Below are 25,646 nucleotides of genomic sequence, written 5' to 3'. Positions count from 1 at the left end.
GGTGTTGTTGTTGGTGTTTGTTGTTGTGATGGTGATGATAATGAAGGTGATGATGGTAGTTATGATGCTGATGCTGATGTGTAGATATGGTTCATTACAGAGCTAGTATGGAGACGTACATATAGGGTATATTTCTCATTGGAAACATTTACTGCTGGATATATACATTATTAGAATACTACGAATTTTCATTTTGGCCTTGAAACAATACTTAAGGTATGTAATTTGTATTAGCTGGATTGTGAGATAAAACCATAATATTGCTTATTTTGACTGTGAGGCTGAGTTTGCAGCAAATGTTAAGCACAAGCGTAATATGTTCAGACCAGGTGATCACTTAAATCATTTAGTAATAGTCGTTGGTACAGGAACATCCGCATAATGGAACAGCATATAACAGGAACAAGCATATGTAAATGGTAGACATGTAGCAAAGAATACAGTCAACGGGCCTCGTTTAAATTAAGATAACCTTTACTGATCCCCGTGGGGGAAATTCGGGCATGGCAAGGCAAAAAGAGACATCATCATCAACGTCACATCAACCATGGCTGCCTGGACAAACAACAACAATCAGTAGATTGGGCATACATACAATATGACATCAGTAGGTCTGAGATATGGGCTGTAGGTTGTCAGATATAAGGGAACTATCAGATATAATAGATCTATGTCAGTAGGTATAGGTGTCTGGGGGTCAGGGGCAAGAGGGAGGGGGGCAGGGAAGCGGGGTAGTTGTGAGGGATGTGTGAAGGGAGGGGACAGGTGGTAATTGTGGTACTGAATCAAGGGTAGGGTAGGTAGGGAAGGGGGCACGAGTGAGGGAGGGGGGGCAGGCTGATTATGGAGCCTATTTATCGATCATTCATACATACAAATATGTTCTTACACACCCATGGAATTTATTAGCCCTCATTATTGTCTGACAGTCATAGGCAAAGCCTGATGGTTATTTGTAGTTCCTTCCCCCTAACTTCTGTTGTGTACCTCTTGCAACGAGCAATCACCCAGGCTTGCAACGACATCATCGTTAGCCAGTTGGTGTCTAAATTCAGGGGTTACCCAGGTTCTACACTAATCTCTGAGACAAAGTTCAGGGCTAAAAAATCCCATGGGCGTGTAAGAACAAATTTCTATGTACCAACGATTGATGAATGGGGCCCATTGTTCTGGCACATTCCTCACTAAGAGCATCTCACTTACTGGTGTAATTGAGAATCACAGTGCCTTTCAGTTTTTTTTTTTTGCATGAGTCAGCTCATTTGTGACTCACATCATTCAATTAGAGAATCCTATGACATTTAATCACAGATGGGTCTAAGTATGGACTCATCTTTGCTCTTATATTTGGCCAGCTTCATGGGATTTAGAGGACGTGTTGGTCATTTGGAGAAACTAAACCTTTCATCACAGCTAGAAATGTTACAATGTGTTCTGTATATTTTAAGAGTAAATGACTTAATTTGATTGTTTTTTTCCCCCCATTGTTGTTTGATGATTGTTTGTTTAAGGTGGAATGGATGTAAGTACCTCTTTAAATTCTGACCTTTGAACTGCTTAGAATAACAGTGACACAGGTCACATTGTAGCTTTTTCATCTAAACTATAAATGTTTTTTGCTTATGTCAATTGGCTGTGTCCGCACCTGCAAGTTGGTGTCCTCCATCCTTTCCACCCTGTCTCTCCCCCGTATCTCTATCTTGGCTGATCCCACCATTTTCCCCTCCTCCCCCTCTGCTTCTTCTGCTCCTCTGCCCCTCCCTCAGCACTCTGATGTTCTGTGTGGCGGCTGCCCGTCCTCTGGTTCTGTTCCACAGGGTAACAACTTTTGGCCCAACCAGCCTGTAGGAGGGGTCCCTGTGTGGCCGGGACAGGCCACCCAGCCTCCACCATGCTGGTCTGGACAGCCAAATACGCCCTGCTGGCCTGGGACACAGCCGGCCACAGTTCCAGCACCAGTTTCTTCCTCTTCTTCTGCCTCTGCCCCAGCCCCAGCTGCTGCGCTTACCCCTACCCAAATCCCAACCTCAGCCCCATTTCCAGCCCCAGTACAACCCTGCCAGCCTTGTTGGCCTGGTCCTCAGTACCAGCCGCTTCAGCCTCAGCAGCCCCCAGCTCCTGCTCCAGCCCCAACTCCGGCCCCAGCACCTGTTCCCACCATCCAGCCAAGCGTACCAGGGTGGCCTGCCTCCCAAGGCTGGCCTTACAACCCAGGGCAGCCAGGATGGCCTGGACAGAACCCATCAATCGTTCCTCCACAATGGCCTCTACCACCCACATCTGGACCACTAGTGAGTTGGACAGAGGAATTCATAAATATAGTCCTTATATATGACTCCTTATTTACTATTAGGGGACTAAGTTGGATGTCACACATCTTGGTCTTGGTCAGCTTTTTACACTTTTTAAATATTTCTTGCTCATAGGCAGGAAAGAATTTTAAGAGGTGGATGAACAGATAACTACAGAAGTTAGATGGGTGTATAGAAACATGGATGATGGCTGAGTGGACTAGGTAGATCGGATTGGTAATGAACTGCTGATCTGATGGATATTTATACATGTTAATGTATGTTTGTATGGCTATACGTTATCATGTATGGATGGTTAGATGATGTGGGGTTTATGAATGGATGGATAAATCGATGAGCAAAACTATGTAATCCCCTGTCTGAACACAGTATATGAGATGATTTATTTTATTTCTCCCATCTTGCTGCTCTTCAGAGTGTGCCATACAACTTGAATCTGACCCGCGGCGTCTATGACAAGATGATGATGACCATCATGGGCTATGTCAAACCAAGCGCTAAAATGTAAGCATAGTATCTAATATCTATAATACCACAGATGCACTTCCTTCTTTCTGTGAAGCAAAATATGTATTTATATTTGAAGAATATGATTTTATGTATTTTTAAACAGATATGTAGTTTTTTTTTAATGCATTACCAAATGCAAAACATGGACATGATTGTGTCTGTGATGGGTGTCCGGGTAGTGTAACGGTCGATTCCATTGCCTACCAACACAGGGATCACTGGTTCGAACCCCCGTGTTACCTCCAGCTTGGTCGGGCGTCCCTACAGACACAATTGGCTGTGTCTGCGGGTGGGAAGCTGGATGTGGGTGTGTGTCCAGCTCACTGCACTAGTGTCTCCTCTGGTCGGTCGGGGCGCCTGTTCGGGGGGGAGGGGGAACTGGGGGGAATCGTGTGATCCTCCCACGCGCTACGTCCCCCTGGCGAAACTTCTGTCAGGTGAAAAGAAGCGGCTGGCGACTCCACATGTATCGGAGGAGGCGTGTGGTAGTCTGCAGCCCTCCCCGGATTGGCAGAGGGGGTCAAGCAGCGACTGGGATGGCTCGGAAAATCGGGTAATTGGCCAAATACAATTGGGGAGGAAAAGGGGGGGGGTATTGTGTCTGTGACAGGAACAACAGACATATTCCCATTTCACGTGAAATGGGAATATGATAATCTAGTCCCACTCCCTGCAAAGCCACTGCTATGTGGGATGCATATTCCGAAGTTTAACCAGTGTTTCAAACAGCATCAATAAGATTTATTTTCTATCAGGTTCACGGTAAACTTCCTGCGAGGCAACGATATCGCTTTTCACATCAACCCCCGCTTCCACGAAGGAGGCAAACAAGTGGTGGTCCGTAACCACAAGGTGGGCGAGCGCTGGGGCAGCGAAGAGAGAGGTCTGAAGGCCCCGTTCCCCTTCGCCCCTGGAAGCCCATTCGAGGTCAGTGTTAGGAAGGGGGAGCAAGACTCCTGTAAGCAAGGCAATGCATGGAGGAGCACCGCTTAACTGACCCTAGGTCACTTTCTCATGGTTAATGTTAGGCTAACGTTTGGCTGGGAGGCTGGAAAGGGTTGGAAAATCGTTTGGGGCAGCTGGTCCTAGATAAGGGAACAGCTGTACTGCAGGGAGGCTCACGGAGGTCAGTGGGAACTCAAAGATGGGGGTCTGATTCTCACGTTGCTCAATAACATCAATAACACGCATGACATCAGTAGCATGTTCACAGGATTTCCTTGGAGGTTTCTAACCTGAACATGTTATTCATCACGTCCACTAACCCCAGTTACAGTGATCTTTGTTTTATTGCCCCGAGTGTTTGATTGCTCACACAAATACCTGATTCTTTATTTTCTTTCACAGGTATAAACCTGATATCACATTTGATGTGTGTAACGTCATATTTGAAGCCCTCCAAATGTGCAGCAGATTACCAATTGCTTTGTCATTTTTTTCATTAAAATTTTTTTTTTAAATATCAGGACAAGGACCTTTGTGGGTATTCATGACACAGCTTTACTGTTTATTTTTGTCATCATTCTTCAGGAGCCCCAGTTGAACTTTTCTGTCATTACTGAAAAACTGTTACTGCAGTCCTATTCTTTTTTAAATTAATATCAATGGCCAAACGTGTTGGAAAGAGTAGATTGTCATTCTTTTGCTGTCTTTCAGATGAAGATCCTGAGCACGTATGAAGAGTTCAGGGTGGCTGTGAACAACATCCCGCTGTTTGACTTTAGACACCGCGTCAGAGAGCTCAACCAGATCGACAGAATCAACATCTTGCATGATGTCGTGCTCACCTACATTAATGTGGAGACACTTCCATAGGACACACACACGTTTCACCCATACACACTATTATAGCACATCTGGAATACAGAGATAAGTCGTAGAAGATAGATTCATACATGGAGTAAAACAAACACACACAAACAAACACACACACACACACACACACACACACACACACACACTGATGGAGCCAAAGCTTTCAGAGCGATATAATTATGATATTATTGTTTGGTATACATTTTGTGTGATATAAGAATAACAGAATCTGTGTATTGGTAGTTTGTTAACAAAAATAATTCTTGATGAGCTGAGCTCACTTTAAATGCAAAACAGTGAGCTCATTTGTTTGCACATGCTAGATAGCTAACCATTTAGTGTGCACGAAGTGTTAGATCCTTTTTTAAATGCGGGGGTGTCATCACTGTCATATGATTCTATGACAATGTTGCTAATCGCTTTTAACCAAGACAATCCAAAGAGTCCATATTGCCTGAAAATCAAAACAGGTCTGTAGACCTTTGTTTCAAGGGATTCTGTGAACTTCAGAGTAACTTTTAATAAAATGATTAGCACAACAGAAAGTGTCATTCCCGCCATTTATTTTCTCTGGAAGCTTGGAGGACAAAGGTGGAAAAACGCGAATGAGTGAGACGGCAGAGAAACCGCCCTCAGAGACATACGAACACACAGTAAAGCAGTCAAAACTCAAACTCACAGGGGCGTCCGGGTAGCGTTGCGGTCTATTCTGTTGCCTACCAACACGGGGATTGCTGGTTCGAATCCCTGTGTTATCTCCGGCTTGGTCGGTAATCCCTACAGACACAATTGGCCGTGTCTGTGGGTGGGAAGCCGGATGTGGGTATGTGTCCTGGTCGCTGCGCTAGCGCCTCCTCTGGTTGGTCGGGGTGCCTGTTCAGGTGGAAGGGGGGACTGGGGGGAATAGTGTGATCCTCCCACGCGCTACATCCCCCTGGTGAAACGCCTCACTATCAGGCGAAAAGAAGCGGCTGGCGACTCCACATGTATAGGAGGAGGCATGTGGTAGTCTGCAGCCCTCCCCGGATTGGCATACCGGGATGGCTCGGAAGAGTGGGTAATAGGTCAAGTACAATTGGGGGGGGGGGGGGGGGGATCCAAAAAGAAAAAAAACAAACTTCAAACTCGCCCCATTCAAAGTCATTCAGCAGTCATTCAGCGCTATAAAAAAACGGACGGTTGGAAAACACCAACCTCACCATTTACTGCTACCAATCTGTAGCTGCATCTATGTTTGCATCACGTTATATTATTTTTGAAATTTTGACAGTAGGAAAAGTAAAACGGAAGAAAGCACTATGGCAACTCGAAAACTTGAAAAATATGGCAACCCTTTCTTGTTTTACAAACTCTGGGCATTGGTCCTCTTTTAAGAGCAAAATTCCTCAACGTTTACCTTGCAAACTATCACAACACAAAAGCATATCCACATCTACATCAAAGTACATTAGTTGCAGCAAATCTCTGTGCAAATAACAGATTAGTACAATGCTGTGTGTGTGTGTGTGTGTGTGTGTGTGTGTGTGTGTGTGTGTGTGTGTGTGTGTGCGTGTGTGTGTGTGTGTGTGTGCTAGGCCACTACTGGTATTTATGCACACGATCAGTGCATCTGCATCAACCTCTCATGTCTTGCTGTCGAGTTTCTTCGCCACAGACTTCAGCAGTAGCTCAGAGTACTGCTCCAGCAGGGCCAGGGTCTTCTCTCCCTCGCCTTTGACCGCTACGTCCCCCCCGGTCCTGGTAGGGTGAAAGGTGGGACAGGGCAGGGAATCCAGGTCAGCCTTCACCACTCCCAGGGCCTCCGAGAGAACCCTCCTCATCTCCCACTCCTCCTCGCTGGGATCTGGACCACAGTTCAGCACCTGGGCAAAGTGTGCAGGTCAGTGCTTGAAGTGGAGCCAGTACTCCTTATTCATGATTTTTTTTTTTTGGTATTTTCACCTTTTTATTAGACAGTGGCAGTGGAGAGGTCAACAGGAAATGAGGGGGTGAGAGGGGTATGACATGCAACAAAAGTCATTGGTTGGAATCGAACTGGTGACATTGTGACCATGTGGTACACACACTGTAACCATTCAGCTACGCAGGAGCCCCCCCACACACACACACGTTGGAGTATGTGTCAGCCGGTATCAGCAAAGCATTATTACATTCTGAACTTCTACAGTGAATAAAAGATACAAGGCGATATTCACAACATACGTTTACTGAAATCAAGGGGACGACCATTCAGTTATTTGAGTAAAACATATTTGACTATGTATACTAGCTTTAGTGTGTTGTGCAATGAAGTCATCAGGCCGGGATGCCCTTAGTTCCTTGTATTTCCGGCGAAATCTGGTACTTTCTCTTCCCTCTACTTTTAGTGTGTCACACAAACTAAGCGCCTCTGCAGCAAGTCAATTTTATTTGCATAGCCCAATATCACAAATCACACATTTGCCTCAACATCCTGCCCTTAGACCCTCGCATCACCATGCTCTACGTCCAGTTGTCCTTCAGCTTATTATTGTAAGGTTAATGTGACGTTACTTAGACTAGTCGGCAAAAGAGAAAAGCAGGCAGGTGAGAAAGGGAACAGGTGAGCATCACATGGTGCCCCCAGTGCCCCCTGGGTAATGCAGTTTATTTAGGGTTATTATGTATCGCCAAGACAACCTGATACGGAGAGGGCAGGAAAGAGTACCGGCAGCTTGTGAGAAGTGCTGGCGTGCAAGAAAACGTCACGGTACACTAAAGAGTAAAATGTAGAAGTGTCGGTACTGCGTACCGGTGAGTACCGGCCCACTTCGAGCACCGGTGCAGGTGGAAATACCAGTTAGCCAAGAAAACAGGGAGGCTGGCAGGCCCGTTAGGTGTCAGGCTGTCAAGTGTTTTCACTCTCTCTCTCTCTTTCACTATTGATCTCTCTCTCTTTTGGTATTAATCTATCTCCCTCACTTTACACACACACACACACACACACACACACACAAGCTGTCGCTGACCTTAGTGTAGAGGGTGGCTGTCCTCTTTAGACTGCAGTGAAGCTCAGCGATGGCCTGCCGGCAAGTTTCCAAGGTTACAGAGTGATCTAGAAGAGAAATTACCCTTTCAAATCAGACACAACATGTGGCTGCACAAAATGTGTGCAAAAACCCCCGCCCCCCACACACACACACACACATGCACAGATATTGAGAGTAAGGGTCATATGCTGAGGAGTGCTTAAAGGACTCGGGTACAGTAAGGACAGGACAGAAGAGGCTGCGACACAGAAGCCACCAAACAGTAACTATGTGGGTTGTGAGGTGGAGAAAAGTGACTTTACAATTGATTTTGTGTATTGCTGGCACAGGAAAAGGACTGCAAAAGAAATAAATAACATTTATGGTTTCGGGTTTTTTCCTTGAGCGAAATCTTAGTCAAGACCGTGAGTACTTGACCTTTTGCAACACACAAAATGTAGATGCTATTTGCTTTTGTAAGGCATGAGAGGCAGCACAAAACACAGTTGAGGAGACTGAAAAGTCCAAAGGATGAATGAAACTGAGTTAGAGATATACCGTGGCAATTATAATCTGGGTTTTTTTATTACCTGCTATGGATTTATACAATTAGGGCAAAACATTTTTCAGAACTTAGGTTAAGTGAAAAACTACATTGTTTGCATTTGTCACTATAACATAAGGGTAAAGATATCTCAAGCCATTGCTTTTGGCTAGTGGGCACTATGATTTGAATAACAAATGAAAAGATCACTCAACAGCAAATATGACACTATCGCCCACATTTTTTAAAGGCCAGATGTAAAAAAAAAAAAAAGAAAAGCCAAAAATCATAACTATCATTGTGTCTCTGTTATGGAACTGAGACTTCACCATGACGACAGCAGTATGGAGAGTGTTGGGGTGGGGGTGTCTGAGGTGGAGGAGAATGAGACCGACAGATGAGTCAACAGACAGACATACAGACGGACACCAGCGGCGGTGATTGAGAGGAATATTAAGACAATCAGATGAGACAGACAAGATGGAGCGATGGGGCGCTTAATGAGAGAGGACGAAAGAGAGGAGTCAGACCTGAGTCGAGGTTGGTGGTCAGTGTGTTGGCCGGGGCAGACAGCAGGGGGTGCTCTTTTGCCTCAGTCACCTGTACCAACCCCCTGGTGCTGGACAGGGAAAAGACAGAAATGTGGTGTCAAACGCTCTGCCCCTGTACTTATTTACAGAGAGGCGAAGACAATTTACCAACAAGGTCTAAAGCAACAGTTCAGAATTTCTGACGTCTATCTCTGTTTTACACTCATCGCTCATGTATTGCAAAGGTAGAAGAAAGAAGAAAGCCACTTTATTTTGTCATTGTACAGGCTATAATATCATTTGTCTTCCAGATTTAACCCATCCTATCGTAAAGGAGCAGTGGACAGCTGCAGCGCCCGGGTACCAAGTCCAGTTCTTCTTTCCATTGCCTTGCTCAGGGATACAGGCAGGAGTATTAACCCTAACATGCATGTCTTTTTGATGGTGGGAGGAAACCGGAGCACCCGGAGGAAACCCACCGCAGACACGGGGAGAACATGCAAACATGCAAAGGGGTAGGTTTCATTTGCACAGTCATCCATCCTTTTCTTCATATTGGACACACAGCTCCTGCCTCCCAATTAGATATGAGTGCAGTTAATGGGGAGCAAAACCGCAATCTTCATTCGGTGCAAAACATAAATAAATAAATAAATAAATAATAAAAAATCCACAATCTAGCCAAAGCTAACATGATTATACAGCATCTGTCTTATGAATTAGAATGGTCGTTTTAAGACTTAACAGTCGTTTTCACGGTCAGTTACAGTCGTTTCCGGCTGTGTTATTTCCTGCAACACAGCCTACAAGCAATTACCAGCAGCAGTGTAGCTAATTATTAAAATAATTGTTAATAATTAAAGTGAATAATTTAAATAAATTAAAATATGCATAAAGACATACCAGCAGGAGTCACTCTGCCACAGCACGGCAAAGCAAACACTAAGAAGGAAATTTACGAAAACAACTTTAAATTTTTAAAAATGACTGCTCAAATATGCTGTTCGACTGCTGTAGCATCATGTTAGCTTTGGCTGAGCCGTGGAGTGTTTCTTGGCACTGAACAAGGATTCTGGATTTGTCCCCTGGTAAGTGCATTGAACTTTAAATCGAGAGCTGGATCTGTGTCTCCACTATAAACAAAAGGACGGATGACTGTGAAAATGAAACCTACCTATTTACTGCACAATCAGTAGGTATAAAATAAGGGTAGACTTCAAAAAGTCCAAACTATCAGAATCATGCTTATCAGCCATGTAGGTTTGCGCTACATGGAATTTGACTCCGGCTTCGTGGCTCTCTCAGTGTACTATTTCTTTAATTAACCAAGGTTTATGAATGCTGTTAAAGAATGTACCTCTCACAAACTGAGCCTCTCTTCTGCCTGACTGGCTGTGAACTCGCCAATGCAGGATCCACACCCTGAGGCAGATGTTTGCCCTGCACTGTGAATTAAATGCACACACAACAACACAGATGGTACATCAGAGTTTGATATATCTATCTCTCTGCCTTGTTGAGTGTGTATGTATGTGTCCGAGTTTAGGATTATGTACATATTGTTGCATGTGTGTGTGTGTGTGTGTGTGTGTGGTGCATCTGTGAGGCTGGCTGTCTTACTTGGTTTATTTACTTGGGATGATTCTGCACCACTTTCAGGGTCTCCAACAGCGGGGGAGGGCCTTGCCTGGACCCCCAACGTGATCTCGAGGCAGAGACTGCGCCGAGGGCTGAGGGGCTGTTTGGGAAGAGGGATGCGAGAGGGCGGGGCGTTGAGGGGCAAGGTTAAGCTGGAACTGGGAGAAACTGTGTCAGTGGGATGGGGGGAAGCTGGAGATGGGGAGGATCTACCGGACAGAGGACACAATGAGGAGGATGATAGGGAGAGAGAGGAGAGGCAAGTGGAGGCGGAAGGTGAAGTGAGGACGGAGGGCTCAACCACCAGTGCCTCGAATGACCCCCTGCCCTTGGAGATGGAGGGAGAGAGAGGCGGAGACTTCGTGTGGAGGCTCTCTCCCAGGGAGGAGGATCTGCTGCATTTGGCCTTGGAGCTAGTGGTGGGGTTCATGTAGGAGCGCTGGCCTTTGAGCTTGGGGCTCTCCCAAGGCAGGGAGGAGGCCGTGGGAGACTGCGGGGACCCAGAAGTGGGTGAGGAAAGATGAGAGGAGGATCGGGCAGAGTCGTGGTCCATGAAGAGCTGTTGAGGTCTCTGGAATGCCTCCCGTCTGTCACTAGAGGGCAGAGGAGAGCGGGGAGCTGGAAAAAGGACAAAAAAATTGACTAGCGTGTGGAAAACAGAATCAGTCAATTCAACTTTATTTATACAGAACACCAGGTATGTAGAAATACAATGCAATGTGCTTATCTTGAGAACTGGTCAGATATACGTAAAAATACACAAAGAATAAGAAATATAAATAGAATATACGTATACAATATACAAAAGAAATGCCAAAAAAACAAAAACAAAATGGTGGATCCCAGAGTATGAGCTATGTTATTTCGCATCAGTTTATTCAAATTAACAAGAGGGGGATCAAATAATTTTACAGTTAGCATTAATATAATTAGTTAATACAAGACAAGATAAGAGAAGATGACATGAGAGGAGGAACAATACACTTAATCAATCCCTCCAGGGAAATTGATTACATCCCTTAACCCCCTTATTTGCAATTAAGATGATTTGATATTCAACCAGACTAGGGCAAAAAAAAAAAAAAAACTCTGCATACTTGAATTGAGGTGTGGAATATGTGATATACGTATATTGAATTGTGTGCAGTATCAAAGATGTACAAAGTATACAGGAATCTAGTGATGTAAATCTGATATAGCCCAACAAACTCCTTTGAATCCGAGGTCACACTGCAGATACATGTGTGATTACCTGCATCTGTGACCTATGTGGAGTACTTAGACAAACAGCGCTGAAACTTACGGTCCGAGGCCAGCTCCTGGGCTGAATGAGACTTGTGTAAATCTGTTGCTGTGTCCACCAGAAGAGCGGATGTGGGGTTTGACAGCTTCCACAGGTGGGTTGTTGCGGGCCTTTTCTTTATGAACCGGAAGCGCGCCGACTCCCTTTCCGGAAGCCCCCTATCAAACCTGCTGAAATGCAAAGCACAGCAATGTTAAGGCCATTGTACATACAGGGATCACAAAAAAAACAAAACCCAACAACAACAGTATGCTAACGTGGGGAAAAAAAAAAGCTCCATCCATTCCTCAGTGGGCACTGACAGTAGGGTATATTGGCAGATAAAACCTTGCATGAGTGCTTCATCACCCAGTTCATCTATGCAATATTTCTTTGCAATGATTGCGCTGTTCGTTTGTAATGTTGCGTTTTTGCAAAAAAAAAACCAAAAAAACACAACAGTGAAATGTAAATAACTTTTTATTTTATGTAAGCTTTTCAGCTCAGTTTTCCATTACTTTTATCTTTTTATTTTCCCCTCCTTTTTCTCCCCGATTGTATCCTGCCAATTACCCCACTCTTCCGAGCCTTCTCGGTCGCTGCTCCACCCCCTCTGCCGATCCGGGGAGGGCTGCAGACTACCACATGCCTCCTCTGATACATGTGGAGTCGCCAGCCGCTTCTTTTCACCTGACAGTGAGGAGTTTCCCCAGGGGGGATATGGTGCATGGGAGGATCACGCTATTCCCCGCAAGTCCCCCCTCCCTCCCGAAACGGCGCCCCGACCAACCAGAGGAGCTAGTGCCGCGACCAGGACACATACCCACATCTGGCTTCCCACCCACAGACACGGCCAACACGGGGTACTTTTATTTTTTGTCTAATTCTATGGATAAATACACCATCCATCCATTTTCTAAGCCGGTTATCCTAATTAGGGTCGCGGGATGCTGGCGCCTATCCCAGCAGTCATAAATACTTTATCTGGAGGTGTCTTTACTAAGAAAAATACCTTAAGAAACAAACTCTAGCTTGTAAACAAACTATAAAAGTGTGAAAATGAGAAGCACTAAGCCTTGTGTGAATTTGGTAAGGCCCTGTTTGACACTATTGGCCATTTTATTGTTACCACATCTATATTTCCCCAAAACTTTTTTCAGCAGCATTTTTAAAAAAAAAATCTATTCTGGTCTGCCCATTTACAAAGAAGGACTTGTCTTAAAATCAGTGCATGCAGCAAGTGGTTTGCTCACTGTGGTCGGGACTTACTTAGGCTCTTCTATCCCACTGGGGGACCTGGGGGTCTTGTCTTCTGGGCCTCTGTCCTGGCCCCCTTCCATCAATGGCCGCACTTTGGACACAGGGGGCTTAGCAGACCGGCTCTCTGGATCCTTTTCATGTGACTTGGCAAACAGAGGCACCCTCCTTCACAGTACAGAGATGATACAACAGATCAAGACATTTCATGCAGTTTAATATTTTATTTGACATTGCATCATTTTCACACTCTACAATCTACTTTCTCTGTCACTCCGAAAACGCCTTTTGTCTTCTGCTTGATGCTGTAAATACAAATTATTCTCTTTATTTACCAGCTTGATCAAATAAAATACAACAATAAATGAGGAAATCAAATTCTGTCAGCCTCAGAATTGCAGGTATAGATTTTAGATTAGATTATGTTGCACACTTGCAACTTGGCAAACTGAGGAAAATGTGCAAATGATTTATCAGAGGTGTCTGAGTCCACAATTATAGCTATGTGTGTCCACACTGGCCTGTAACCATAGCTCTTAGTCCACACTTATCATTTATCTGAGACCACATGGGTCTCGAGCTGTCAGCTGTACCTATTATTGTGTCCTCTGGCCAGGAAGCGCGAGGACATGCTGACCCTCGGGACCCCGCTCTGTTGATTTGGTGATGAGACTGTGGGACAACGTTAGAGAGAGATAAACAGAGAGAGCAGAGAGGGCAGCAGACGATTAAGGAAAGAATAACGGATGCAGACAGAAAAAAAAAAGAAGAGAAAGGCAGCAATGAAGAATGAGAGGAAAGAGAGAAAGTGAAGTGTGTGTTAGAGAGGTTGATAGATGCTTCTGTCTGAGTTGTCTTGCATTTACTGTATGTGTGTGTGTGTGTGTGTGTGTGTGTGTGTGTCTGCGCGTGCATTCGCACTTGAGTGAACATGCAGGCTTGCATGTTTCCTGTCTCACCCATGTTGCTGTTGTCTGCCAGTGTCTCAAAGTTTTGCTTTAGGAAGTCCTCATGGCAGCAGTCAGGAGCATCCGTCACTGTCCTTAAAGCCTCATCTATGCTTGTCACTTCCATCTTCCTCTCCTCCTCCTCCTCCCTGTCTCCTCGCTCCTCATCAGAGCTGTCCTGGTTCAGCGACTCTATATCGTCTGAATCTAAAATCACAGCAGGATGAGGTCAGATATAGAGAACACCCTGGACTTCACTGCAACCTGTATGTGAAAACATCTTGCATCGAGACAAATAATGTGATTTTTTTGCTTGATAAGATCAGTAATCTCACCGAGGCGGTCTTTTATGAGATTATCTGTTTCAAGAAAATCCTTCTTGATTTGTCTTACTGAGCATACTATACATACTAGACATACTAAAACTGTTAAAGTCACTTTTGGGGGGGGGGGTTGTCCCCCTTTTTCTCCCCAGTTGAACCCGGCCAATTACCCCACTCTTCCGAGCCATCCCGGTCACTGCTCCACCCCCTCTGCTGATCCGGAGAGGGCTGCAGACTACCACATGCCTCCTCCGATACATGTGGAGTTGCCAGCCACTTCTTTTCACCTGACAGTGAGGAGTTTTGCCAGGGAGACGTAGCGCATGGGAGGATCACGCTACCCCCCCCCAGTTGCCCCTCCCCCCTGAACAGGTGCCCCGACCGACCAGAGGAGGCACTAGTGCAGTGACCAGGACACATACCCACATCCGGCTTCCCACCCACAGACACGGCTAATTGTGTCTGTAGGGACACCCAACTAAGCCAGAGGTAACACGGGGATTCGAACCGGCGATCCCCGTGTTGGTAGGCAACGGAATAGACTGCCACACCACCCGGATGCCCCTCTATCTTTAATATTATCCACTTAACATCACCGATTACAGTTTCTGTTTTATTTAAGCTCATTTTAGTGTAGTGCTGAAACGACGAGTCAATTAATTGATTAGCTGATTGACAGAAGATTAATTGATTATCATTTCAGTAATCTATCAAATAACCTGCCAAACATTTACTGGTTACAGCTTTCCAAATACTTTCCAAAGATTTACTTGCCTTTCTTAATTTTCAGTGGAATGAGTGAGACTGTAAATAAGGCAAAAAAAAATTTTTTTTAAACCGTACTTATATCAATAACAATACACCATTAAGATAATACATGTGATATAACTCGTACTCTGTTCTATTTGATTCTATAACCATTTATTAAAGCCTATTATAGCGCGTCGCATCCGACGGCGACTTCCGTCTTCTGGTTTATCATTGGGTTTCAGTGTGACTGTCGAGTCCAGATTACATAACCAGTATGAATGGGCTGACAAGGTTTGTTATAGTTACTGATACCACAGAAACCAGGCACCAGGGCCTCACCGTCAAAGATGTAGTTGGGTGTAGTCTCCCAGCTGTCGTAGCCCAGCGAGCAGGCACTGTCTGGACTCTGGCTGTCCTCACTTGCCTCATCACAGCTCCCTCGCACCGACATCTCACACGGCTGCCCCTCCGCCAGGTAGTCACTGACACGATGGACACATTCAGCACATTCAACAGGGATTTTGTGTGTGTGTGTGTGTGTGTGTGTGTGTGTGTGTGTGTGTGTGTGTGTGTGTGTGTGTGTGTGTGTGTGTGTGTGTGTGTGTGTGTGTGTGTGTTTTGGTGTCAGTTTTCTTCCTTTATGAATGAGTGTGAATCTGTGAGTGTGCTTTTTGCATGCAAGCGATATACCTGCTGTATAGACTTCTGTTGTCCTCATTCCTGTCGGTGCAAAGCGGAGCTCCATCGGCCCCCTTGGAGCCCTTGGATATGTGTGAGGACAGCCAGTCGGTCTGTGGCCACTGCCAGCGTTTCTTAGCCCTCTCCTCCAACAGCTTGCGGCAGAAAAGAGAGAGACGGGAGGCGGATCACACAGCTTATTTAATTATGGAGGTCAATGCTGTTGTTTCTATACAGTCTCTCTCTCTCTCTTTCTCTCACACATACACACACACACACATAACCCAGGACAACACTGCTCTCTCTCCCTCTTGTACACAACAACACAACAATCATTTTTCATACTAAGGGCTCCTGCAGGCTGGAGGTGCTCCCGACGTCTTTGTTGTGGAGGCCTTTCTTGTGGGAGGTGTCCAGCTGTCTCAGGTCGAGCATCGATTTGACCATCAGCTCCAGGGAGCCCATACGATGGGACCAGCGCCTCCGTGGACGCTTGGTGGTGTCTGGGGTTATTGGGTTGCTACCTCCCACCTAGAGATAAGAGGTAGAAGATAGATTGATGAGGTTAACCTAATTCAGAGACATGATGGCGATTCACTGGGATGCATATAACATGTCAGAAATGGCGTTATTTTCTGCCTTTTCCACACATAAAGGGAGGCTGATGAGATAAATCGATTAACTATACTTCCCATGCCATTTGTTTACAGTAACATCAAACTAATAGTCTAATATTTATTTTTCCCCAAAAACAATGGGGAGCTCAGTACTCTGTATCACTTGGTTATGGCAGAAGTTAGTTGAAAAATACCCCCCCCATCATGCTCTACACATGGCAGAGGAGAAGAAATGTACAGATCGATAATCGGCACTTGTACTGTATCTGTAGTCTTTCATTTTGGCCGTTTCAGAGTTATCAGATGAAAGGTTTTTTCATCCATTGTCGAGTCTCCCTGCATAGCCAGGGTGCAATTTAGTATTTTTCTTCTTCTGTGATCTAACGTGAAAGGAATATGAAGAATCTGGTTTGAGAATCCAGTGACGTTGGGATGACCAGCTCGAGTGGATCATGCAAACCAAATCAGCCATTCAAATCCCAGTCATCAGTCATTTAAAACCCATTTACAGACTTTTTATATATGATTCTGTCACCACGCAAAATTTCATCAATTATAAATGATTTGCTCTCCAAAAATATTGTTTGAGGGGCGTCCGGGTTGCATAGCAGTCTATTCCGTTGCCTACCAACACGGGGCTCACCAGTTCGAACCCCCATGTTACCTCTGGCTTGGTCGGGCGTCCCTACAGACACAATTGGCTGTGTCTGCGGGTAGAAAGCCGGGTGTGGGTATGGGTCCTGGTCACTGCACTAGTGCCTCCTCTGGTCAGTCGGGGCGCCTATTCAGGGGGGAGGGGGAACTGGGGGGAATAGCTTTATCCTCCCACGTGTTATGTCCCCCTGATGAAACTCCTCACTGTCAGGTGAAAAGAAGCAGCTGGAGACTCCACATGTATCAGAGGAGGCATGTGGCAGTCTGCAGCCCTCCCTGGATCGGCAGAGGGGGTGGAGCAGTGACCGGGATGGTTCAGAGAGTGGGGTTATTGGCCAGATACAATTGGGGAGAAAAAGGGGGGAAAATCCCCCCCCCCCAAAAAGTTTGCACATCGACTATTAACAGTACTGTTACACAGGAGTACTGTGTTCATATACGCTCCTCTCTTGCTACAAAATCATCAAACTAATCACATTTATTCAAGGGCATAGAATTTGGTAGGGACAGTAGGGACATGTCCCTAACAATATTCTGCGACTACTGAATTGTCCCTAGCAATAATTTTAATCAAAAAAAATAAATATAACCACTGTTGTCCATCAGTGTCTAGTCAATGTATTTGGTACACAAACGGTTAACAGGTCTGGTTCTCTACTACGAGTCCTGCCTCCCTAACCCTAAATCGCTAATAGGATTGGCTTTGCCGTTTCTTGCTAACGAGGCTGTAGCTACATCTGGCTATAAGAAGCGCCAAAGCTCCATCAACTAGATGTGCATGTAGGCTAAGTGAGGAAGACACCATCCTTACTAACACGTCATGTGTTTCGCCATTACAGTTTGTTTATTCAGTAAGCTACTATGTGCATCTGCAACAGCAAGTGGTCACAGATTTGGCATTCGTTATGTGTTTGAAATGAGAGCTTTGAATAGGCACGTGTGTGTTGGCTACCATATCTATAAATAGATGCTCTAGATGACATGAAATTGTGATCAGAATTCTATCATAAATGCAAAAAGCCTCAGCTTCCAGAGGGGCCCCTGCGGACCGATTTCATGTCTCCACCAATGTCAAAATCAAACCTACGCCCTTGCATTTATTGATAAAATGCAGAAATGAAATGGTGCAAATTCCTTACGTGATGCTGATTTTTTTTCCTCATAGAAACCATGTATCTGACTTTGAAAAACACTTAATAACTCAAAAGAATAATGCAAAGGGAAAAGAAAGACTGACCTTTGTTGGCTTCCATTCCTGGCTTTCGTCTGAACCACCTGTGGTTTGAAAGAACACAGTAACCAGAGCAGCTCCTCTGTTTATTTAACTCCTCACCAATACAATTACAGCGAAATCATCATTCATATTTCTATTTTTCATGCACGGCACAGCCTCAGACCCTCCCATCTCATAGTACCTGCATCCTCCTCCCCATTGCTGCTGTCAGAAGTGTTAGTTAGGATGTCTTCTGAGTCATTGGAGTCGTTGTGCTCTGCTCTGTCTTCCTGCTCATGGTCACTATCTGAAGACAAACCGGCCAGACAGGGGGCGCTGTACATCTCTCTCCTGACCAAGACGATGTAGACAAGTAACAGAGAACCAGAGACAATAGAAAAAAAGGTCAATTTACAGCAGTTAGTGGTACACTGAACTTAGCAGCCACACCAAAAACCCTGCTAAAGTTCTGTGCAGTAGAGATGAGGTGGATGCTGTGTGTATGTGTCTCGATGCTTGCAGGTGTGTGTATGTGTGTGCTATGTGGATATGCATATGTGTGCAGGTAAGTGTGTATGTGTGAGAGAGAGAGAGAGAGAGAGAAAGAGAGAGAGAGAGAGAGAGAGAGAGAGAGAGAGAGAGAGAGAGAGAGAGAGAGAGAGAGAGAGCCAGACTGTGTGACTGTGTGTGTGTCTGTTACCTCAGAGTGGAGATTTTGCAGTGTGATGTAATGAGGTTTCGTCTCAGTTGGCAGAGCCTCTCCCTCATGTTGATTGTCAGTTCTGGAGCCAGTCGCCATACAAAGATACAACTGGGGGCAAGAAAACCGTTAGGATAATTTTTCCTTCACAAGAGAAGGAACACGTTGCTTTGCAGTTTCATTTCCGCTGACAGTGATGGTAAGTCATGATTTTGACCTCAGCTCCCAATCCATCTTTATTTTGGTCATACATTAGCAATAGTGATGGGTGTGGTGGTTATAGTATTTTTATTACAAGACTTCTTTGGAAATCAGAATCAGAAATTATCTTATTGCCATGTGCATTACGTGCACTAGGAATTTAGCTTGGCATTGTTGGTCCAATACAATAAAGATAAAATAAGTATGTGAAAAAATATACAGTAAGTAAGTAAGTAATAGTTTATTTATATGGCACATTTTTAAAACAAAAGTATAAAGTGCTGCACAGGATACAGATACAGGAAAAAATAAACAACATACACATAGTTATACACAGAAAAGTAAAAATTACAGCCCCATCACAGGGAAGGGAAGTCAGTTAAGATGAGTTTTGAGAAGTTTTTTTAAAGCTGTTTACAGACTGTTTCAGAGGGACGGGGTCCTTACGGCAAAAGCACAATCATCCTTGGCTTGGAGTAAGGATGCAAGTTTGGAAATGTACAAAGGGGCAAGACCATGTAGGGCCTTATATGTGTTAAGCAACATCTTTAAGTCTTCTATAATTTACTGGGAACCAATGAAGGGATGCAAGGATTGGCATGATGTGGGATCTAAGATTGGCATTTGTTAGCAGCCTGGCTGCAGCATTTTGCACAAGTTGTAGGCAGAACAGAGCTGCTTGGCTGAAACAGGAGAAAAGAGCATTGCAGTAGTCAAGGCGTGAAAAAATGTTGTTATGGATTAGTAATTCAAGATCTCTGGTTGATAGCATTGATTTGATTTTTGCAACAGTCTTGAGTTGGCAAAAGCAGGTTTGCACAAGCTTGTTTATGTGAAGGCCAAAATTCTGATTTTGGTCAAATAGTACACCCAGATTTCTCGAAGAGGGTTTAACATTGGTGGCCAGAGGGCTGAGACAAGGTTTCACTTCTGAGACAAACTTATTAGGAGAACCTACAGAACTTACAAGGAGAACCTCCATTTTGTCTGAATTGAACTGAAGGAAATTGAGTGAAATCCATCCCTCAATAGCAGCCAGGCAGTCATGAAGTGTACCAATATTACCCATATCATTTGCCTTAACTGATAAATACAACTGCATGTCATCAGCATAGCAGTGGTGAGAGATGGATGGATTGCATTTATATAGCACTTTAAAGAGATGCAATTGAACTGGCTAATCAGATTGCCTAGAGGTAACATGTAGATTGAGAAAAGGATGGGACCAAGGATTTAACCCTGTGGAACTCCAAAGAGAATAGGGGGAAGTTGAGGACACAAAGTTGTCTATGGTAACCTGAAATTTCTTGTTAAACAGATAGGATTAGAGCCAACTGAGAGCACAGCCGACAATACCAACCCACTTATTTAAACATTCAACCAAGATGGAGGGATCAATAGTATCAAAAGCAGCAGTTAAGTCAAGCAGGACCAGGATAGAATGTTTGCCATTGTCAGCTTGCATAAGGATGTCATTTGTAACTCTTAGTCAAGTCAAATCAGGTCAATTTTATTTGCATAACCCATTATCACAAATTACAAATTTGCCTCAGTGGGCTCTATAGCAACACAACATCCTTTCTTTAGCCCCTCACATTGGATAAGGAACAACTCCATAAAAAAAATTAAAAAAAAACCTTTAACAGAGAGAAAAAATAGGAAGAAACCTCAGGGAGAGCAACAGAGGAGGGATCTCTCCCGTAGTAGTTCTGTTTCTGTACTATGTTGATGGTGAAAGCTGGATTGGAATTTATCGAAAATATTGTGTCCTTCAATTACCTCAAGGAGCTGCTGTGCAATGATTTTTTTTTCCAGAACTTTGGTGATGAATGGTAGTTTGAAATAGGTCTGTAATTATTTGGTAGGGTTGGATCAAGGGCAGTTTTTTTTTTTTAAATAGGTTGGACACTCGTCATATTAAAACTATCAGGAACATAGCCAGAGGTGAGAGAAAGATTAACAATGGAGTCGAGGCTAGGGCCCAGGGTAGGCAGGACCTCTATAAGGAATTTGGGGGTGATTACATCTAAAGGACAAGAGGACAGGCGCATATGGGATACAGTGTCAATGAGACTGTGCAGAGAGATCGGGAAGAAATCAGACGAGAGTAGGACAGTAAACTGATGAGTCAGAGGAAATATTAACAGTTAAAATTAGAACGAAAGTTATTGATTTTGCCAAAGGAAGACAAAAAATGTTCAAAAATTTATATATATACACACACACACACACACATATATATATATATATATATACACACACACACACATACACACACACATACATACATATCCGTCCATCCATTATCCAAACCGCGAATCCTGCTGTCAGGGTCGCGGGGATGCTGGAGCCTATCTCAGCAGTCATATATATTAATTATATATATAGGGAAACTATTGATTTTTCTGGGGGGGGGGCTGTTGATTAGTCCAACAACAATATTACTGAAATATGCCTAACTGGTTTTTTTTTTAAGTTTAATTATACCCTGCATTTGTGACAATTTTTTAAGTGTCAGACAATGGCTGAAGATGCCAGATGGCTGAAATTGCTGTCAGAAACTCAATGTCCGTGTCAGGTGTCCTTGTGATGTTTAGGTTTGTGAATTACTTTTTGTTTTTTAATATTTATTGCACCACATTATTTGTTTTTATGTGGCACTGTGGTTCGTGTGAAACACAATCTCGTTCCCCGTATGTATGAGACATGCATATGTAGAAATTACAATAAAAGCAGTCTAAGTCTAAAAAATGTAGGGGAGCCAACAATCAAAGAACAATGTCTCTTACCTATCCCCAGATACTGAAATCAGATGCTTGCAGTCATTGGTAAACTTCATCCCAGTGACAATCTCTGTGAACAAATAAACAAACAAACAAAACCTTACTAGCTAGATTTTGGCCTTGGATATTGGATTGGTAATGATAAAAAATAATGTGCATGCCTGGGCATTTGCAAGTGTGTGTATGTATGTGTATTTATGTATATGTGTATGTATATTTGTGTTACCGGAGTGTCCAAACATTGTGGCCACACATTCTCCTGTGTGGAAGTCAAAGATACTGATATTCTTATCTGAGCAGCTGGTGGCAACGTATTGACCAGAGGGATCCGTCTGAACCTGCCAATCAAAAAAAAAAATATATATATACACACACACAAACACTCAACGGTAGGGAAAGTGCTCAACAAATAAGGAGCAAAACAATCCAGTGGGTCAAGTAAATTCTTTATACAAGCCTGCTGTCTCAAAGAATTTACTCGACTCACTGGATTTTATATATGTAGAGATGTTTGGCAAAATTAGTTTGATATCTGATAATATCTATGACAATCAATTATGTTGCCAGTGTTATTTCATAAATCGTGTTATCAAGACAGATGTCCACAGAGGAATGAAAAGTTAGAGAAATCTGGTCTATTTTAGGATATCACAGTTATGTATACTATGATCTTATTTGCTTTGCAAACAAAATGCCAGACAGTGCCTTCACGGTAGGGGATTGACTTTCAAATGCATTTTTCTATGGCGTAAAACGCTACCCTGAGGAGACTGCCATCCTCACTCAGCGATCCTTTGTAGAGTTTCTTCTGTTTGCCGTTGCTGATGTTGAAGATCCTGGAAACAGAGAATAAGAGAATGAGCCCGAGCAGAACGTACTGCAGAATAAAGTATCTTTGATTTTCAGAGAGCATTAAAGATCAAATTCAACTTTAAACACATAAAGTAAGTTTGTCTGAGAGGAAATTGCACTAGAAACACATCCTCTCTTGAGACAGCTCTTTTCTGCAATGTATTACTTAGAAGTGTACACAATAAAAAAAAAGTGTGCACAAAAATACATCCATACATACATACATACATAGACACGCAGACACATGGATAAATGTACACACGTGCACGTACATACGAATAGATACCCAACACTCACACATACACATGAATAGATGTGCAACCTACACACACAAGCTCACCTGATGCAGCGGTCCTGACAGCCCACAGCAGCATACTTGCAGGTGGGGTCGACGCCCATATCGTACAGCGTGGTCTTCCTGACCACGTGGTGGGACCGCCTGAACTCTGTGCCTCTGTCAGTCTGAAACAACAACCAAATACTATCATATATCAGTGAGAGGTGTTTACTGACAATTGCTAGGAGCAGAAAAATGTAGAGGACAAACAAGTACAGCCATCTTATGAAGCACAGCACATTAAATACAAGTGAATATCGGAGTGGACGAGCTGTGCTGTGATTTGATACGCGTAGTTTGTTTTCTAAATCAACTTCAGCCTGTCACTCCCGCGTTTTTCTATGAAGACGTGGACATTTCTTGAAGGCGAACACTGGAATTGGGATTTGGGACTCCTAGGGAACTACTGTTGCATGCTTACTACCGTCTAGCCAGAGGCACTGGTCATATATTGATGAGTTTCAATGCACTATAGAAAGATCTTGTCAGAAACCAGTTCTTCTTTCTCTTTCATTTGGATTCCAGTTGCCATGCGTATACATAAACACAGAGACTACATATGATGGGTGAAGGGATCAATTTGGGCATATACAGAAAAACACGACTTTAAAGAGTGTTATGGAGTTAGCTGTAGATGTAATGATTTGAAACAGTGGCTCAAAATAGACCTCATTATAAAGATGCATTATGAGATTATGAACCTAACCCTGAAAGTTAGCCATTGATTACAGCAACTATTATCATTTACATTCAGGAGAAGTGCTGACACATTTCACAACTCGTTTTGATTTTTTGATCTTGATTTTGACATACTTTATTAATCCCCGTGGGGAAATTATGCTTGCATTTAACCCATCCTAGCTAAAAAGAAGTGGCTGGCAACTCCACATGTTTCGGAGGAGACATGTGGTAGTCTGCAGCCCTCCCTGGATCAGCAGAGGGGGTGGAGCAGTGACTGGGACAGCTCAGAAGAGTGGGGTATTTGGCCAAGTACAATTGGAAGAAAAAAGGGGGAAAACCCAAATAAACAAATAAATAAATAAAGAAAAAGTCATTCAGACCAGTCTCACCCTGTGTGCTGTGCGGAAATAGATGCTCTTGTCTGCCCCACAACTGATCAACCGCACCTTATTGTCATTAGCTGTGCACAAACACAAAAACACATTAAGGTGACAGAATACAGGAGAAAAAAATAAAACTCATGTGGTTTAGTAGGCTTGCATGCAGTAGTCGGCATAGACCCCCCCTCCCCCCATTCAACCTTTAATAGTTTAATAAGCACACAAAAATCCTGTTTAAATGGAGTAACAGTGCAGCAAGAGTAAAAGATGTGCAGAAGGCAGGGAGATAAAACAATTCCCAGAGTGACAACAACGGGTAGAGGGAAAATAGAAATGAGGGCTAAAAAAAACCCCTCTGCAGATGTTGACTGTGGCTCACCAGCAAAGCGGACGGCTGTTATGGATGAAGAATGCTCATCCAGCGTCTGTACCAGAGTGTAGTCATCCTCAGCATTCAGGATATGGATCAGACGGTCCCTACTGGCCGTGGCCAGCAGCCTCAGACCTGAGAGAGGATATGAACAGATGACGCTGTCAGAATATGTTCCAAGAGCAGACGAACTGCAGGTATGCATTTAGACAAAGACCTGCAAACACACAAAGATACATACAAACAGGCAAACCCACACATAGACATATACACACAGACAAGCATGCACCCCCCCCTCACACACACACACACACACACACATACATATATATATATACTATATATCAATACAGATGCAGGAAAAAAGCGAGAGAGAGAGAAAGAGAGACAGAAAGAGAGAGATCAACTAATGAGGAATGGAATTGATATTCCGCTCCTCATTAGTTGAGCACTTCTATCAACACCATTGATGGTTTCGGGAAAAAAAACTGCAATATATATACACACACACACACACACACACACACACACACACACACACACACATACACACAAAACACACACACACCTGTTTGTGGTTTGGAATACTCTAGACAAAGAATATATATATATATATATATATATATATATATATATATATAAATATATGCACACACACACACACACACACACACACACACACACACACACACACACACACAAAACACACACACACCTGTTTGTGGTTTGGAATACTCTAGACAAAGAATATATATATATATATATATATATATATATATATATATATATATAAAAATATATGCACACACACACACACACACACACACACACACACACACACACACACACACACACACACACACACACACTGTTTCTGGTTTGGAATACTCTAGACAAAGAATTTCAGCATCGTGGGCCTCTATTTTCAGAATCTCTTCCATTCTGCTGAGGTCATGAACCCTGTAAAAACAACACACACACACACACACACACACACACACACACACACACACACACACACACACACACACACACACACACACACACACACACACACACACACACATTCTTGTTTTTTCAGTGGACGTCGAGCAGCATAGTTTTGCAAATGGGTGAATTTGGTGGATGCTTATCCCTTGCATCAATATTCTGCCTGTACTGGAATCCATATCCATGAATGTCAGAATCCGAGTCGGAACAAAACAGATCCAGAGGCTGTTTCCTTTGCTAAGTAAGTTTTCACAAACCAAGAATCTGACTTGCTCAGTCGCTCATATGAGCCATG

General features: G+C 43.7%; 2 protein-coding genes across 2 annotated transcripts in view; one reads left to right on the top strand and one right to left on the bottom strand.

Annotated features, from left to right (window-relative positions):
* The first annotated feature begins 1,622 nt into the window (after positions 1-1,622).
* On the top strand, positions 1,623-5,173 carry LOC130124839 (galectin-3-like). Its single transcript, XM_056294187.1, has 4 exons — positions 1,623-2,291; positions 2,728-2,816; positions 3,578-3,749; positions 4,479-5,173. The coding sequence occupies exons 1-4, from the start codon at positions 1,623-1,625 to the stop codon at positions 4,635-4,637; spliced, it is 1,089 nt and encodes a 362-aa protein (XP_056150162.1). The 3' UTR covers positions 4,638-5,173.
* Positions 5,174-6,259: 1,086 nt separating this feature from the next.
* LOC130124838 (mitogen-activated protein kinase-binding protein 1-like) overlaps positions 6,260-25,646 on the bottom strand; it is a 36,699-nt gene continuing 17,312 nt past the window's right edge. The window contains exons 12-33 of the mRNA XM_056294186.1: positions 25,223-25,321; positions 24,371-24,489; positions 24,001-24,071; positions 22,934-23,055; positions 22,502-22,577; positions 21,968-22,079; positions 21,748-21,811; positions 18,758-18,868; positions 18,260-18,408; positions 18,082-18,119; positions 15,919-16,104; positions 15,586-15,728; positions 15,235-15,377; positions 13,835-14,029; positions 13,469-13,547; positions 12,888-13,043; positions 11,640-11,809; positions 10,319-10,954; positions 10,056-10,143; positions 8,699-8,787; positions 7,625-7,710; positions 6,260-6,499 (exon numbers count right to left, since the gene is read on the bottom strand). Coding sequence (XP_056150161.1) covers positions 6,260-6,499; positions 7,625-7,710; positions 8,699-8,787; positions 10,056-10,143; positions 10,319-10,954; positions 11,640-11,809; positions 12,888-13,043; positions 13,469-13,547; positions 13,835-14,029; positions 15,235-15,377; positions 15,586-15,728; positions 15,919-16,104; positions 18,082-18,119; positions 18,260-18,408; positions 18,758-18,868; positions 21,748-21,811; positions 21,968-22,079; positions 22,502-22,577; positions 22,934-23,055; positions 24,001-24,071; positions 24,371-24,489; positions 25,223-25,321 — 3,172 coding nt within the window. The remainder of the gene's footprint in view (positions 6,500-7,624; positions 7,711-8,698; positions 8,788-10,055; positions 10,144-10,318; positions 10,955-11,639; positions 11,810-12,887; positions 13,044-13,468; positions 13,548-13,834; positions 14,030-15,234; positions 15,378-15,585; positions 15,729-15,918; positions 16,105-18,081; positions 18,120-18,259; positions 18,409-18,757; positions 18,869-21,747; positions 21,812-21,967; positions 22,080-22,501; positions 22,578-22,933; positions 23,056-24,000; positions 24,072-24,370; positions 24,490-25,222; positions 25,322-25,646) is intronic.

This window comes from Lampris incognitus, chromosome 15, assembly GCF_029633865.1.
Source record: "Lampris incognitus isolate fLamInc1 chromosome 15, fLamInc1.hap2, whole genome shotgun sequence".
Classification (NCBI taxonomy): domain Eukaryota; kingdom Metazoa; phylum Chordata; class Actinopteri; order Lampriformes; family Lampridae; genus Lampris; species Lampris incognitus.
Note: the sequence above shows the minus strand (reverse complement) of the source record. Positions and strands in the feature narration are given on the sequence as shown.